Source organism: Erythrolamprus reginae, chromosome Z, assembly GCF_031021105.1.
Source record: "Erythrolamprus reginae isolate rEryReg1 chromosome Z, rEryReg1.hap1, whole genome shotgun sequence".
NCBI classification, from domain to species: Eukaryota; Metazoa; Chordata; class Lepidosauria; order Squamata; family Dipsadidae; genus Erythrolamprus; species Erythrolamprus reginae.
The window spans coordinates 67,656,027-67,673,973 of NC_091963.1; the positions used below are offsets into that span (position 1 = coordinate 67,656,027).

The 17,947-nt window shown below is 45.5% G+C and overlaps 1 protein-coding gene across 2 annotated transcripts in view; it reads right to left on the minus strand.

Moving 5' to 3' along the window:
* ANLN (anillin, actin binding protein) overlaps nt 1-991 on the minus strand; it is a 215,497-nt gene extending 214,506 nt beyond the window's left edge. Inside the window, exon 1 of one of the 2 annotated variants that reach the window (XM_070726292.1) lies at nt 762-991. In XM_070726292.1, coding sequence (XP_070582393.1) covers nt 762-779 — 18 coding nt within the window. In that variant the 5' untranslated portion in view covers nt 780-991. The remainder of the gene's footprint in view (nt 1-761) is intronic. The other variant, XM_070726293.1, reaches the window with a different exon arrangement.
* Nucleotides 992-17,947: the final 16,956 nt, after the last annotated feature.

Genomic DNA, 17,947 nt, shown 5'->3' on the forward strand with positions numbered 1-17,947 from the left:
TAAACATTATATACTGTAAACAACTTTCTGAATTACAAGTTATATCAAAATAATTCTGATTTTTTATAGCAACTCAATGTTTGCTTGTTTCTTTTCCTCTTGACAAGGTAACAAAAAGCAATTCAGAAATGCCACACCCATTCTTCATTTTCCCCTCATGAGTCAAGATATGAAAAAGGCGGTTTGAGAGCAGTATTTTTTTTTTAATTGCTAAAACATTCCTGATCACAACTATTCATTATGCATGCAAGACTTAAGGAAAGCACCATTGGTATTAAAAAAAATCAACACTCAATTCCTAGAATAATATTTGCTAGAAATGAGAAATGAAAAGACTCTCATGCAGCAATTCTACACTGGATGACAATACTCAGAAGTTTTTCGAGTTAAATACAAATTAATTGAATTACATTTCGTGAATGCATTGCATCACGGCCTTTTAGTTGAAATAGAATCTCCATTTATTAGATTTAACTTGTAAGTAAGGGCGCATAACTCAGGTTTGGGGGGGGGGGGGGGGATGCTTCTCTTCATACTATCCTTTCTTGGTAAAATTTCCTTTCCTATCTCAATGGCCATGGATTGAATATGGAGTCCTTGGTGCTCTGTAAACTCCAGACGTTTTCTTACCCATTTCCTCTTCCCAATCGGTTTTCTCCAAGAACACTAATCTTCTCTACACTGCACAATGTGCCCACCTCCCTTGTCCTCGGTCACACTTAATCGACTGATTGAGCCATTAAGTAGAGGTAATCACGTACCTCGGTGAAAGGATCCATCTTTACAAGTATCCGCTGCCGCTGCCGCCGCCACCGTAACCACTCGCTCCGTCTGCAACCAACCTACTAGGCAATGCTTACCAAATGATAACTGCTGTTAGATTTGAATTTCAGCGCCTGCCACATGCAAGCTGCGTATTACGCATGCGTCCCCCCACCCCACCCCGGCGGTTGCTCCGCCCATTCCACTTATGACGGAACGCCTCAGACGCGTGAAATTCAAACTTGCTAAACTGTTAGTACAACAAAGCAATCTTAGAAAAGAGAATGATTGGCAAGTTTTGCCGATGATTCACAAGCTATGTTCCCCAGACTGCGTCTTCGCATTTTACAGCCGCCCAGTCTTAGGACTTATGGCGTCCATATATGGTTATGGTTCATAAACAGTTTATGATCAGGACCCTTAAGAAAGGCCTTTTTATAATTTTACAATTTTAGAAATAGGAAATCTTAGTTGCAGACTATATAAAGTCAGTGTCCTTAATGACTTTATATAGGCCTTGGAGAGGGGCGTCATACAAATCCAATTAATAAATGCTTTATTGTTTCTATTGAACTTTCGATGGGGCAATCTGCTAGTGGGGAAGCCCGCGAGATTTTAGTTTTCCTCTCCCTTTTGAAAATCAGGAAGGAACGTATAATTCTGCTAAATTTACGAAATAAATGAAAGCAGTGACATTCTAATATTGCAGATCTTCAGTCAGTTTTATCCATTGTGCTCAATGACATGTTTGTAATATTTGCACGAAATCTAGAACTCCAATATCTCCTCTGATAGTTTGGGGCGGGGCAAAATATAGGAACTAAGAAATCAACTCTTCAAACCCCATGGATTTGGGAGAATTAGCTTTATGGTTAATTAACAAACCTAGACCAATCTCACTAGTTCAGACTTGTGTGGCTTGTAAATTTGTATAATTGTAGTGTAAGATCCCAGACATTTCCCCCAGCCACTGAGATGTGAGAGTGAGACTAGAGATGAGGCTTGCAAAAAATAAAACCATCTTTTTATTCTTATGCCAAATAAAAAAAGAGCTGGGTCCTGAAGAAGCTGGGAAGTTTTCACTCTGGTCTGATAGGGAAGGAAAGTAGGAAAAGTCTGATTGGTTCTGTTAAATCCCTATGTAAATAGCTGTCTCTAAGGGAAATGTTTAAAAATAGTAGTCGTGCCTGATTGGCTAAGGCGCTGACAGCTCGGTTTTGGCAGGAGCCTGAAATGTATACAGTGATCCCTCGATTATCGCGGGGGTTACGTTCCAAGACCTCCCGCGATAATCGATTTTCCGCGATATAGCGGCGCGGAAGTAAAAACACCATCTGCGCATGCACGCCCCTTTTCCATGGCCGCGTAAGGGCTTGCAGGTGGAGGCGGGGAGCGACAAAAGTTCGGAGGCTGGCAATGGTTGTTTTTAATGTCGGCCACCCACCCAGCACCTCCGGCCTCCTCGCCGCTACCCCCCGCCCGCCCGATTCGCCCCTCTCACCGGCTTTCTTGGGGCACGAGTCCTCCTGCCGCAGCGCTGGCGGCAACGGCTTCTCGGCTTTTAGAATGCCCGCCTCCTTCCTTCTTTCCTTCCCTCCCTCCCTCCTTCCTTCCTTCCTTCCTTCCCTCCTTCGTTCCCTCCTTCCCTCCCTCCCTCCCTCCTTCCTTGCCTCCTTCCTTCCTTCCCTCCTTCCCTCCTTCCTTCCCTCCTTCCTTCCCTCCCTCCTTCCCTCCCTCCTTCCTTCCCTCCTTCCTTCCCTCCGTCCTTCCCTCCTTCCTTCCTTCCCTCCCCTCCTTCCTTCCTTCCCTCCTTCCTTCCCTCCCTCCCTCCTTCCCTCCCTCCTTCCTTTCTTAAAAAGCACTTAAACAATGACAGAATAAAAAAACCCAGCCCTCACCTGTGTTTGAATTTCATTCACTCAGTCATTCATTCATTCTTCTGTATGCCACTCAGTCCCAACACTTTTAACCCACAAATTACCATTTCCCATCCCCTTAATTACCATTTCCCCTTCCCATTACCTCTACCTGTACACATTGAATAAGACACAGTCATCCTGATAGTTATAAATGATAACAATATTTATTTACATTTTTACATTTTGGGGGGGGGTGTAGCATAACTAGGATAACTCGGGATCTTCTTCTATCACCATTTCTACAATGGACGCTGCAGGTGATGGTGTGACAGACCTCTTGGTTTTCGTGACAAACATAGTGATGGGCAGTTGTTGGCGCAGTTTCTTTTTCTGGGCTAACATGGCTCTGTATGGTGCAAAGGTGTTGTCAAGGGAGGCCTTAAACTGTATAGAGCGAGTCATGTTGGGATCCCAAAGTTCCACCATGCGTTGTACATGTGCAGCAGCTCTGTTCAGTTCTGCAAGCCGCTCAAGCGTTAGGCCAACATCTTCTTCTTCCTCAGCTTGTTCAGCTTCCTCTTCCTCCTCCTCTTCTTCACTCGCTGACCTGGTCAGCTCCTCCAGATCTTTGTCTGTCAGCGGTAGGCCATGCTCATCAAGCAAACCATTGACTTCATCTTGTGTCATGTCAACGAAGCCTTCTCCACCCAGTGCCTGTGCCAGCTTCACAGAGTTCTGGACTGCAGCATGTTGAATTTCTTCGGGAGCAAATCCCTTGTAATCATGCACCACTTCTGGCCACAATTTCTTCCAGCAGGCATTCATTGTCTGTGACTTCATATCCATTAAGGCATTCTGAATGTTCTTCAGACACGATGCGATCGTGTACTGACGCCAGTAGGCCTTCAATGTGAAGTTTTCATCAGCATCCATTGCTTCCACGATGCTTCCAAGGGAATTGCGCGTGTACAGTGCCTTAAATGCGCGGATAACACCTTGATCCATCGGCTGGATAAACGATGTGGTGTTTGGTGGCAAGAATTCAACTTGCACCCCAGCATGTTCATGTGCCAGGTCATCATGGCCTCCAGCATTGTCCATTAGGAGAAGCACTTTGAAATTGAGTCCTTTGCCAGCCAAATAATCCTTCACCTGTGGGATGAAGCACTGATGAAACCAGTCCCGCGTGAGGGGTTTTGTAATCCATGCTTTAGGATTATGCATCCAGTACACTGGCAATGCATTCTTATTTCTGTTCTTGAGTGCTCTTGGATTTCGTGACTTATAAATTAGCCCTGGCTTCATCAAAAAGCCTGCTGCATTCCCACACATGATCAAAGTTACCCGATCTTTCATGGCCTTAAAGCCAGGGGCTTTGGCTTCATCTTGCATCAAGAAAGTCCGTGAAGGCATCCTCTTCCAGAACAGGCCTGTTTCGTCCATGTTGAACACCTGTTCTGGAAGGTAGCCCCCTTCTGCAATTAGGTCTTTAAACGTGCCCTGGACGTACTTTTCGGCTGCACCTGTATCTGCTGAGGCAGCTTCTCCGTGCAATGACACACTCTTCAGGCCATAGCGCCGTTGAAATTTCTCGAACCACCCTTTGCTTGCTGTGAATGTGTATGGGGCTGAAGAAGCAGAAGATGTTGATGGGTGGGGGTCTTCAGAGTCATCAGCACCTTCACCAGCACCTTCATCTGCAGAGAATGACAGGAAAGGGAGAGATAAGTGACTCTTGAATGAAAGCACTTAAATAATGACAGAATAAAAGCACTTAAATAATGACAGAATAAAAGCACTTAAATAATGACAGAATAAAAGCACTTAAATAATGACAGAATAAAAGCACTTAAATAATGACAGAATAAAAGCGCTTAAATAATGACAGAATAAAAAAACCCAGCCCTCACCTGCGTTTCCCTCATCTGCATCGCCTCCTTCTGTGTTTGCAAGACGGGTGTACAGTTGCTGTGCCTTTGTCCGTATTGTGCTGGTATCCAAAGCAATGCTCTTTTTGCGGCAGTCTTGTACCCACATGGACAAAGCAGCTTCCATCTTCATAAGGCGTTTGTTTCTAGGCGTCACCATTCTTTTTGCAGCCTTGCTGAATGTTATCAGAGAAGTTTGCCTTATCTTCTTTTCATCTTTCTGAATGTATCGCACACTCGATTCGTTGATCCCATAATGCTGACCAACATCTGCATAAGAGCGTCCCTCTTTCAGCATGTCCAAAAGTTCAATTTTCTCCTTAATTGTCAGTATCCTCCTGCTCTTTTTAGCGTTGCCGCCTCCGCTCCGCGTGCAATGTTTAAGAGCCATCTTCCAACAAGTCTTAACAAGTTCCAACAGTTCCAAAGCACGCTGGGCAAACAACACTGATTGGCCGAGATTTCTGTCCATCAGCAGTCGGGTGAAATTTTTGCTTTTTTTTGCGATGGCAAAGCTGATTGGCCGAGATTTCGGCCAATCAGCAGTGGCCGACATCAGTTTGGTGATGACGTATGATGTCATCGGGCGGGAAAAACTGTGGTGTAGGGGAAAAAAAGGCGGACTATTTTTAAATTATTATTTTTTGAAAAACCGTGGTATAGCGTTTCGCGAAAATCGAGACCGCGAAAATCGAGGGATCACTGTATAAGGAGCGTCTTTCCTCTGTAAACTCAGACACGTTCCAGCTGAAGTCACTTTCACTAAAGAGCTGAAATAAAGGAACCGTCAGTTAACCCTGCTGCCTCTGGACTCTTCACTGGCGACGAAGGTGGGATGAACCTACGCTCCCCACCATGGACAACCTGCCTGTCGGGAGAGCTCCTGAATTCTTTGACCCGGAGAAGTCCACCTGGGACGGCTACATCTCAAAATTTGAGATCTTCCTCGAGGCTGCCGGGATGAGGGACACCGACAACGACCGGAAGAGATTGATCTTCCTGAACTACTGTGGCTCGGAGATGTACGATCTCGCCCAGACCTTGACAGATCCGCTACCGGCAAACTCCGTCGCTTGGGATGTCTTGAAAACCAAGCTCGCCGCCCATTTCAAGCCCACGAAACCAGCCATCGTTTTCCGGCATCAATTCTCACGAATGGGCCAGCTCGACTCCGAGTCGATCAACCAGTATGCCACGCGTCTTCGAACGGTGCTGTCAAAATGTAAATTTGACAACCCAGAAGCTCGCCTAATAGATGCCCTCATTTTCGGCATGAAAAAAGCTACTATACGAAATAAGCTCCTCACGGAAGATGAGCCTTCTCTGCAAGCTGTCATCAAACTGGCACAGACATCAGAAGTCGCCGAAGCTGCTGCCAAGGAACTAAAGAAGAATGACAAGCAGGAAGTCGTCGCTCAGATTGACTCTTCAACTTCCCGCGCCAAGTCTCCAGACGACCTCGGTCAACCTGCCACCTCCGAAGACAGCTGTTTCCTGCTCCAACAGGACCTCTCGAGGCCACTGAGACAACCTCGCCCCGTCGTTCCTTGCTCCGGCTGCCGAGGAAACCATCTGCACCAATGCTGCCCTTTCCGAGACGCAATCTGCCGCCGCTGCAACCGCCGGGGCCATATCGCCGAAGCCTGCAGAGCCCTCATGCCGGAAGAATCATTCTCTGCCCAGCGTTTCCCTCGGTTTCAGAACCAACCAGCCCAGCCGCACGAAAACCGAACTCCTCGGTTTTTCGGCCGAAAGAACTACTCCACCGTCAACCGCGACTACGCTAGAGGTAACCAACACTATTCCATCAATAGCACGGTAACAAATGACAGGAGCAAAATTGTAATTTCCCTGCTCCTTAACAAACACCCGTGCAAGATGGAACTAGACACTGGTTCTAAATATACAATAATGCCATGGGAGAAACTGAAATTGTATATGCCTCATATCACAAAAACTGCTCTTAACCCTACTGCCTTAATTATTACGGATTTTCAAGGGGGAATTATTCCGGTATTAGGGAAACTTAATGTACCAATTTTGTTCAAAAATGTGAATTGTAACCTTCCTTTAATTGTGGTCTCAAGAGCTAGGCACTCCCTTTTGGGTTTAGAATGGATGGCTCCCCTGGGTATTGAAAACTCTGGTATTTGCAATGTCAAAGCAAATGCAATTCCTAACTTCTTACAGGAGTTCCCTGAAGTTTTTAGCTGCACTTTGAGTTCTTACAAAGGACCACCTATCTCTTTCTCGCTCGACCCCAAGGTTCCCCCTGTAAGGCTCAAGCCTCGTAGGGTTCCCCTGCCACTCCTTCCTAAGCTGGATCTCCAATTGGACAAGCTTATAAGTCAGGGCATTCTGGGCCCTGTGGACCAAGGGCCTTGGGAGACACCCATAGTTACTCCCCTAAAGCCTGATGGCTCGCTAAGGGTTTGCGCTGACTATAAGTCGACGCTCAATAAGGCTTTACAACACCATCCATACCCTATTCCAATTGTCCAACAACTGCTTCACTCCCTGGGGGAAGAGAAAGTGTTCGCCAAGATCGATTTGGCGCAAGCTTATCAACAGCTACCTGTCGATGGGCCTACAGCCCTCGCACAGACTATTGTCACCCATAGAGGTGCATTTAAATGCACGAGGTTACAATTCGGGGTAAGCGTGGCCCCTGGGATTTTTCAAAGCCTTATGGAAAGGTTGTTAGCAGGGGTTAAAGGCACCATTCCCTATTTTGATGACATTTTGATTTCAGGGGAAAATCAATGCCAGTTAAACCAAAGAATAAGGGAAGTGTTAACTAGACCACAGAATAAAGGTCTCCGAATCAAACCAGACAAGTGCGTTTGGGGAACCAGCAGTGTAGAAATTTTAGGGTATAGGATCGATGGAGAAGGCATCCATCCAACTCCTGAGAAAATAAAGGCCATCAAAGAAGCTCCAGAGCCGCAAAACAAAACAGAGTTACAGGCATTTTTAGGCCTTCTAAATTTCTATTCTGTTTTTTTAAAGCAGAAAGCAACAGCAGCAGAGCCTCTACACCGGCTGCTACAGAAAGGAACTCCTTGGACATGGGGGAGAACTGAGCGCGAAGCTTTCTCAAAAATAAAAAACTTACTGACTTCTAAAAGTGTAGTAGTCCAGTATAGCACTTTGCTACCCGTACGGCTTACGTGCGATGCATCCCCATATGGGGTCGGGGGTGTCCTGGCACATGTCTTGCCTAATGACACAGAAGCCCCAATTGCATTCTTTTCTAGAACCTTGTCCAGCACCGAGAGGAACTACAGCCAATTAGATAAAGAGGCCTTGGCCTTGGTGGCTGGAGTTAAAAAATTCCACAATTATATATTTGGCAGAAAATTTGAGCTAATAACAGACTACAAACCTTTGCTAGGCCTTCTAGCCCCAAACAAATCCACACCTCCTTTTATGTCACCACGAGTAATTAGATGGGTTATATTCCTATCGGGTTACAATTATGAGCTTAAGCATAGAGGAGGGACAACAATCAATCACGCAGATGGGTTAAGTAGATGCCCCATAGCTGAAACAGTAGAGGACCCGGCCCCATCTGCAGATGTATTGATTCTAGAACTTGAAGACAACCCACTAACAACTGCAAAAGAGGTAGCTGAACACACTCAGCGAGACACAGTGTTACAAAAGGTGGTTAATTGTGTATTAAGGGGTTGGCATAATGAGTCCCTTGGGAAAGACCTGACTGATTTTAAGAGTAAGAGACTTGAACTGTCATATGTAAAAGTGTGTCTTTTGTGGGGAGACAGGGTCATAATTCCTGGAAGTCTTAGAACCAGAGTCTTAACTCTGCTACATGTGGGGCATCCAGGCATCGTGAGGATGAAAAGTTTAGCTAGGGGGCACTTATGGTGGCCTGGTCTGGATGCAGAAATTGAAAAGTGGGTAGCCAAGTGTGACCCATGCCAAGAGTCAAGGCCAAATCCCCCCAAGACCACGCCAATGGGATTGGGAGCAACCTAAGGGGCCTTGGTCCAGGATCCACATCGATTTTGCAGGCCCAGTAGGGTCCCAATACTTCTTGATAGTTGTTGATGCATACTCTAAGTGGGTCGAGATTATTGTTATGAATAACATCACCACGAGTGCTACTATTAAGGCCCTGCGCCATCTTTTTGCCACCCATGGCTGTCCTGACATTTTAGTGTCAGACAATGGGCCCCAATTGACAGCCAGGCAATTTGAATTGTTCTTAGATCAGTTGGGGGTCAGGCATGCCCTCATTTCGCCTTACTCCCCATGGGCTAACAGGTTGGCAGAGAGGTACGTGTGGCAAAAGAGGCCTTGCGCAGATCAGGTCCTGGGGAGGTGCAAGAACACCTTGACCAATTCTTGTTGACCCAACATATCACCCCTAACGCTACCACCCACAAAAGTCCTGCTGAAATTCTAATGGGGAGAAAACTTAGATCCCCACTCGATAGGCTGCATCCTATGTATTGTACAAATGATTATATGTCTGTAAATCCTGAAAGACACTTGTATTTAGGCCAAAGTATTTTTGCTAAGAATTTTGATGGGGGAATGAACTGGTTAAAAGGAACTATTGTACAACAGACAGCACCAAAGACTTATATTGTACGTTTGGACGATGGCCGAGTATGGAAAAGGCACATTGACCACTTACGAGGGCACCAAGAGGCCATTGCATTACAAGACTCTAATACGGATTCTTCCCCCTCGCTAGACTGTGACACGCAACCAACTTTTATGGACTTTAAAATCGACTCACCAAGACGGGGGACTTCCTCCAGCGAAGCCGAGCCATCTTCTTCATCGGAGGTCGGTGTTGTGCCTGCCGACTCAACACTGGGGGCCGGTGCACAGCCTCGGCCCTGGACGACCAGTGGAGGTCCAAAAGGACTGTACGCAGACCAAGCCGATTGGAGGACTTTGTCACATGGCTTGCTGAGTAACTGTTTTTTCTAACTAAGGAGGGAGGGGTGTTAAATCCCTATGTAAATAGCTGTCTCTAAGGGAAATGTTTAAAAATAGTAGTCGCGCCTGATTGGCTAAGGCGCTGACAGCTCGGTTTTGGCGGGAGCCTGAAATGTATATAAGGAGCGTCTTTCCTCTGTAAACTCAGACGCGTTCCAGCTGAAGTCACTTTCACTAAAGAGCTGAAATAAAGGAACAGTCAGTTAACCCTGCTGCCTCTGGACTCTTCAGGTTCCCTGCCGGATTGGTTCCTTATTTAAACCCCCTGCTTTTTGTATATTGCTGCTGGAAGTTACTCCCTGTAACAGTGTTTCTCAATTATTTTCTGTTATGCCTCCTTCCCCTAGGAAGAAATAAACATTTTGCATCCCCCCAATTCTTCGCTGGAACAATTGTTTGCAATATTCAGCAGTTTTTTTAAAAAAAAAACCCTCAAGCGGCTTATCAGTGTGATTAGGGTGTAATGTGTTTAAGTGATGCCTTAATTTATTTGACTTCATGCTCTCTTCTGCCAACATTTTTAGACATAGTTAAACATACATGTCTTCCTCCCTCTGTTACTACAAGAGGATATACTAAGGGTTCTACATGTGGGGCACCTAGGGGTGATTTATTTATTGTTAGAGTTGAAAGGAACCTTGCAGGTCATCAAATCCAACCCCCTGCCTAGGCAGGAAATCCTATAGCACCCCAGCCAAATGACAGTCCAATCTTAAAGTGCCCAGGGTTGGGGCGTTCACAACCTCTGCTGGCAGGCCGTTCCACTAGTTGATCGCTCTGACTGTCAAGAAGTTCTTCCTTATTTCCAGGTTGAATCTCTCCTTGGTCAGCTTCCAACTGTTGTTTCTCGACTGGACCACTAGTGCCCTGGAGAATAGTGTGGCCCCCTCCTCTCTGTGGCAACCCCTCAAGTACCTGTACACTGTTATCATGTCCCCCTTGGCCCTCCTTTTCTCAAGGCTATCCATACCCAGTTCGAGTAGTCTCTCTTCATAAGTCTTGGTTTCTAGTCCCCTAATCATTTGGTTGCTCTTTTTTGCACATTCTCCAGGGTTTCAATGCCCCTTTTGAAGTGTGGTGACCAGAACTGAATGCAGTACTCCAGATGAGGTCTGACCGGGGCATAATAGAGTGGTATTAATACCTCCCTGGTCTTGGAGTGTATCCGCCTGTTGATGCAGCTTAAAATTGTGTTGGCCTTTTTAGCCCCTGCTGCACATTGCTGGCTCATGTTTAGTTGATTATCCACCAAGACACGGAGATCTCTTTTACAGTCGCTACTGCTAAGTGGGGTTTATCCCAGACTGTATGCATGTCTAGGTTTTTTTTTACCTATGTGTAGGACCTTGCTCTTCTCAACGTTGAAAATCATTTTGTTTGTTTGGGCCCACAGTGTTAGTTTGTCAAGGTCTTTCTGTATTTTGAACCTGTCCTCTAGGGTGTTGGCTATCCCCGCCAGCTTGGTGTCGTCTGCAAATTTGATTAGTTCCCCTTCAATTCCCTCATCTAGGTCATTGATAAAAATGTTGAAGAGCACAGGGCCCAGGACAGAACCCTGTGGTACCCCACTGTCTACCTTCTTCCATGTGGATTTGGAGCTGTCGAGGACAACACGTTGGGTGCAGTTGGTCAGCCAACTGTTTATCCATCTGCATGTGTTGAAGTCTACCCCGTTTTTTTCTAATTTGTGGATTAGGAGATTGTGATCTACTTTATCAAAAGCTTTCCTGAAGTCCAAGTATATGAGGTCTACTACATTGCGTTGGTCTACTGATTTTGTTATGGTGTTGTTATGGTGAAAAATGATATGAGACTAATTTGGCACGATTTGTTTCTGACAAACCCGTGTTGGCTGTTGGATATTATCTTGTTTGTTTCTAAGTAGTGGCAAAGCTGTTCTTTTATTATTTTCTCCAGTATTTTTCTAGGTATAGAAGTGAGACTGATAGGCCTGTAGTTGCCTGGGTCAGTCTTTTTATCTTTTTTGTGGATGGGGACTACATCAGCTCGTTTCCAGTCTTCCAGTAGGTCTCCAGTGGTCCAGGATTTTTGGTAGATGAGGAGAAGTGGTTCCTGTTGTATCCTGTAATGGCTACTTTGTATCTCTGTAAATAGTTTGTTCCTTGCTAAAGCGCTGTCTGAGCTGGAAATCAGGAAGTCGCTCCTGATTGGCTCAGACGCGCCCTGCTCTTGCTTTGACGAGAACCGCAAATGTATAAAAGAAGCGGTTTCTCCCAAGCAGAGCAGACGGTACTAGCTGAAAGTCACTTACCTATTCTGAGCTGAAATAAAGTACCGTTCTCAACCAACCCTGCCTCTGGGTTTACTTCACTGGCGACGACGGACGAAAGAAACTACGCGTGCAACATGAACAATCTCCAAATCAATAGAGAATTAATTTTTAGGAAGTGGAATAGGAGAGATATAGGTAAATTAATGGGCCCAATGAAAGGGACTATGGAAATTTGGAAAAAATGGCAAGGGAAAATAGGATTATATAAATCTAAACTGTCATCGCTTTATGTAATAAATAGAGAAAACGAAATTAACTTAAATAGGGTTATAGGAGAGTTGAAGGGAAGAGGGATAACTAAGATAGAACAGTTATACGAGAAGGATGGCAGGCCAAGTAGAAATCGTATAGAATGGTGGTTAGGTAAGGGAAGGTGGCTACAAATAAATGCAATATGTAAATATCTAAATGAAAGGGAGAATAAAGAAGTATTATGGCGGGAGGAGACAGGGTTAGAGAAAATAATAAGAGAAAAAAGTGAGGGGATAAAGGCGCAAGCAACTAATATATACAAACTGCTAGTGCAGTCAGATGGGGACACGATTGATGGATTGACTAAATGGTGGCAAAATGAGATATTAGTAGAGGTACAAGAAATGTAAAATATAGTAGAAGATATAAGGAAAATTAAAAATACAAGAATTAGGGAAATGAGAAGGAAAATATTACATAAGTGGTATTTTACTCCCGTTCAATTTGCACATTTTCAGCAGAATGTCAGGGGGAATTGTTGGCATGGTTGTCAAGATAAAGGAGTGTTTATGCATATGTTTTGGGAATGCCCGATAGTGCAGGAATTTTGGCAAAAAGTGAAAGAGGATATCAATGGAATGTCAACCAATTTGCAACGCGACTTCGAATGGTGCTTGCGAAATGCAAGTTTGACAACCCGGAAGCTCGCCTCACCGATGCCTTAGTCTTTGGCATGAGAAACGCCTCGGTCAGGAACAAACTCCTCACCGAAGACGAACCGACCCTACAAACAGTGATTAAGCTAGCGCAAACCGCAGAGGTCGCCGCCGCCGCTGCTAAAGAGCTGATGGATCACGAAAAGAAGGAAGTCATCGCCAAGATAGACTCCACGTTTTCCCGCGCCGAGGACCCAGATGACCGCAGCCCACCAGCTTGCAACGAGGACAGCTGTTTCCTGCTGCAAGACCAGCCGAGACAACACAGACTTCCTCACCCCACCACCCCCTGCGCCGGCTGCCGAGGAAACCATCAGCGCCAACGTTGCCCCTTCCGGGACGCCATATGCCGCCGCTGCAACCGACGCGGCCACATCGCCGAAGCCTGCAGAGCATCTGCACCGGAGGAAACCTTCTCCACACCGCACCACCAACGACCCCAGAATCAAACACCTCAACCGCGAGAAAACCGACCTTTCCGTTTTCGAGCCGTAAGAACTACTCAGCCGCTAACCGCGACTACTCAAGAGGTAACACTCAATTTTCCGTGAATACTACGGCAACAAAAAATGGGGGCAAGATTGTTATTTCATTACTTTTAAATAACAAGCCATGTTCTATGGAGCTTGACATGGGGTCTAAATACACCATTATGCCGTGGGAAAAGCTTAAATTGTACATGCCTAGCCTCTCTAAATCTGAGCTATTGCAAACCTCGTTGGTAATTAGAGATTTTCAAGGGGGGGTAATCTCTGTTCTGGGCAAAGTGAATGTACCTATCGTATTTAAGAATGTTAAATGTACCCTACCCATGATTGTTGTTACAGGGGCTAAACACTCTCTCCTGGGGTTGGCTTGGATGGAACCTTTGGGAATTGAAATTTCTGGTATTTGTACTGTTAACTGTGATAGCATGCCTAACTTTTTACAAGAGTTCCCTGAAGTGTTTAGCCCCACCTTGGGGTCGTATAAAGGGCCCCCTATCTCGTTTTCCATTGACCCCAAGGTCCCACCTGTCCGGCTCAAACCTCGCAGGGTACCCCTTCCGCTACTCCCCAAACTTGACCTGCAGCTGGATAAGCTCATAAGCCAAGGCATTTTAGTTCCTGTGGAGCAGGGACCATGGGAAACACCCATAGTCACCCCTCTAAAACCGGATGGCTCCTTAAGAGTTTGCGCTGACTATAAATCTACGCTAAATAAGGCCCTCCAACACCACCCTTACCCCATTCCGGTGGTACAACAACTCCTGCACTCCCTGGGGGAAGGGAAAAGGTTTGCAAAGATCGATCTCGCCCAAGCTTATCAGCAGCTGCCTGTCAATGAAGCGACAGCAAACGCGCAAACGATTGTGACCCACAGGGGTGCCTTTAAATGTACCAGATTACAGTTTGGAGTAAGCATAGCCCCAGGGATATTCCAAAGCATAATGGAAAGATTGTTATCAGGGATTAAAGGGGCCATTCCCTATTTTGATGACATCTTAATTGCAGGGGAAAACCAGGAACAGCTCAACAAAAGGATAAGGGAAGTACTTCAGAGACTTCAAGACAAAGGGTTGAGAATTAAGCCTGATAAATGCGTCTGGGGAACCAACAGTGTAGAATTCCTAGGTTATAAAATCGACAAGGAAGGTATCCACCCCACCACTGAGAAACTGAGAGCTATTAGAGAAGCCCCAGAGCCACAAAATAAGACTGAATTGCAAGCCTTTTTAGGCCTTCTTAATTTTTACTCCGTTTTTTTAAAACAGAAGGCAACAGCAGCAGAGCCTCTACACCGTTTGCTACAGAAAGAAACCCCTTGGACATGGGGGAGAACTGAACACGAAGCCTTTGTACAAATAAAACAATTATTGACTTCTAAAAGTGTGGTAGTCCAGTATAGTACTTTGCTACCTATCAGGCTTACGTGCGACGCTTCCCCATACGGCGTGGGAGGAGTCTTGGCTCACGTTTTGCCTAACAAAACAGAGGCCCCAATTGCTTTCTTTTCCAGAACAATGACCAGTACTGAAAGGAACTATAGCCAATTAGATAAGGAGGCTCTAGCTCTAGTGGCAGGAGTAAAAAAGTTTCATAATTACCTTTTTGGAAGGAGTTTCGAATTGGTTACCGACCACAAGCCCCTATTAGGCCTTTTAGCCCCCAACAAGCCTACTCCTCCATTTATGTCCCCAAGATTAATCAGATGGGCCCTTTTCCTCTCAGGATACCAGTACGAGCTCATCCATAAAGGGGGTAAAACCATCAACCACGCAGATGGCCTCAGTAGGTGCCCCATGGCAGAGTTAGTGGAGGACCCTGCCCCTTCTGCTGATGTCTTAATGATAGAGCTCGAAGACAACCCACTAACTACTGCAAGGGAGGTGGCTGCACATACGCAGCAAGATCCAATCCTAAAACAGGTGGTTAACTGTGTACTTAAGGGATGGCAAAATGACTCTGTGAAACCTGAATTGTGTGACTTCAAAACCAAAAGACTTGAATTGTCATATGTAAAAGGTTGTCTATTGTGGGGGGATAGAGTGATCGTTCCTAAAAGCCTAAGGGAAAAGGTACTTGAAATGTTACATGTGGGCCATCCTGGGATTGTCAGGATGAAAGGCCTAGCTAGAGGGCATTTATGGTGGCCAGGTTTGGATGCTGATATTGAAAATTGGGTAGCCAAATGTGACCCATGCCAAGAATCACGGCCTAACCCCCCCAAAACAACTCCAGCAGAGTGGGAGCAACCTGCAGGGCCTTGGTCCCGGGTCCATATTGATTTTGCAGGGCCAGTGGGGTCACAATACTTCCTAATAGTGGTTGATGCATTTTCCAAATGGGTGGAAATCATAGCAATGAACAACATAACCACAAGTGCCACCATCAAGGTTTTGCGCAGACTGTTAGCTACCCATGGTTGCCCCGATATCCTAGTGTCTGACAATGGGCCTCAATTAACGGCCAGGCAGTTTGAATTATTTTTAGATAACCTAGGGGTCAGACATGCACTCATCTCACCTTACTCGCCCTGGGCTAATGGGTTGGCGGAACGTTATGTTCGCGTGGCTAAGGAAGCATTACGCAGGTCAGGCCCAGGAGATGTACAACAGAATTTGGACCAGTTCTTGTTGACCCAGCACATTACCCCAAACTCTCACACACACGTGAGTCCTGCTGAGTTACTAATGGGAAGGAAATTAAGGTCCCCACTGGATAGGTTACACCCAAGGTTTTGTACTAATAACCTAATATATGTAAACCCGGAAAGACAAATGTATTTGGGACAAAATGTATTTGTAAAAATTTTTGATGGAGGTGTAAACTGGATGAAAGGAATTGTTGTTAAACAGATTGCTCCAAAAACATATATGGTAAAACAGGAGGATGGTCGAATGTGGAAACGGCACATTGACCACATTCGGAAACGCATGGGAAACCCCCTGGAGCAAACCGCTGACAAAGACTCTCCCATTTCAACAGACTATAACTCGCAACCCGATTTACTAGACATTCAAATGGACTTATCGGGTCAGGGAGAATCCTCCAGCGACGCCGAACCATCGTCCTCCTCCGAAGCCATCGTCGTGCCTGCCAGGCCGAATCAACAGGCCGGAGCCCCAACCAGGCCCCAGCCGCGCCGGGGGAGCAACAGCGAGCCAACCTCCACCATCGGTAGCGAGGATGCAACTGAACTGCGCAGGTCGGAGCGAGCCTCGCGGCGACCCAACAGATTGGACGACTTCGTCACATGGCTTCCGTGATGGATGCATCCAACTAAGGAGGGAGGGGTGTTGTATCCTGTAATGGCTACTTTGTATCTCTGTAAATAGTTTGTTCCTTGCTAAAGCGCTGTCTGAGCTGGAAATCAGGAAGTCGCTCCTGATTGGCTCAGACACGCCCTGCTCTTGCTTTGGCGGGAACCGCAAATGTATAAAAGAAGCGGTTTCTCCCAAGCAGAGCAGACGGTACTAGCTGAAAGTCACTTACCTATTCTGAGCTGAAATAAAGTACCGTTCTCAACCAACCCTGCCTCTGGGTTTACTTCAGTTCCGTTATAGTGTCTGCCAGTTCTTTTAGGACTCTGGGGTGAAGTCCATCTGGTCCTGGTGATTTGTACTCATTGAGTTCCCACAGATAGTCCCTTATTGTGTTTTTGTCTGTGTTGAATTTGATTTCGGGGCTGTTTATTGTAGTTGAGTTGCAGGTTGGTTGGTTGCTGGTTCCTTTTTGTGTGAAGACTGATGCAAAGTAAGTGTTGAGCAGCTGTGCTTTATCTCTGTTGTCTGTGATTTCATTACCGTCTTCGTTTTTTAGTATAGTGACTGTTTCCTTGATTTTCTTCTTGTTGTTTATGTGATGGAAGAAGCTTTTTTATTGTCATTGATTTTCACTGCAAGGTTCGTGTTGGGCCTTTGTTGTTTTTATTTTTTGTTTGCAGGTTCTGGCAGTTTGCTGAAATTCCACCTTGGTTATGTGTCCTTTTTTCCATTTTTTGTATTTGGCTTTTTTTTTCTTTTATGTTGTCTGCAAGGTCTTTGTTTATCCATGCTGGTTTCGTTTTAGTTTTCCTGTTTTTCTTTTTCATGAGGATTGTATTGTTTTGCCCATCTATGATTGTGTTTTTTAGGGTCTCCCAGGCTTCCTGTGTGGGTTTAACCTTTAGAAGTTCCTTCCAGGGGATATTTTTTCCAGGTTCGCTCTGAGCCTGTTGAAGTCTGCTTTTCTGAAGTCTGGGACCATAGTAGTATTGGGTACAGCAGGTAGTGATTGCATTATGTTGATTTTTAGAATGACATGGTCACTCTCACCCAACGCCCTTTCTACTTCTATTCCTTCTATTGTTTCTTCCCTGTTTGTTAGTATTAGGTCTAGTGTAGCAGTCCCTCTGGTTCCAGTTTCCACTTTTTGAGTTAGAAAGTTATCAGTGAGGCTGGTGAGATATCTGTCAGATTTTCCACTTGGTGCTGAGTTTGTCTTCCAGTTAAAGTCGGGGTAGTTAAAGTCCCCCATTATTGTTGTGCTGTGCTTATTGCATATTTCTGTTAGTTGGCTTGTAAAGAGATTGTCCATTGTATCAGTTTGGTTTGGTGGCCTGTAGTATACTCCAATTGTAATGTTGTACTTTTTTCCTTTTATGTTAACCCATATGATTTCTAGGGGGTTATCTTCTTTGGTTGGATATAGCTCTGTGGCAGTGTAGTGGTCTTTTATGTATAGTGCAACTCCACCTCCTTTT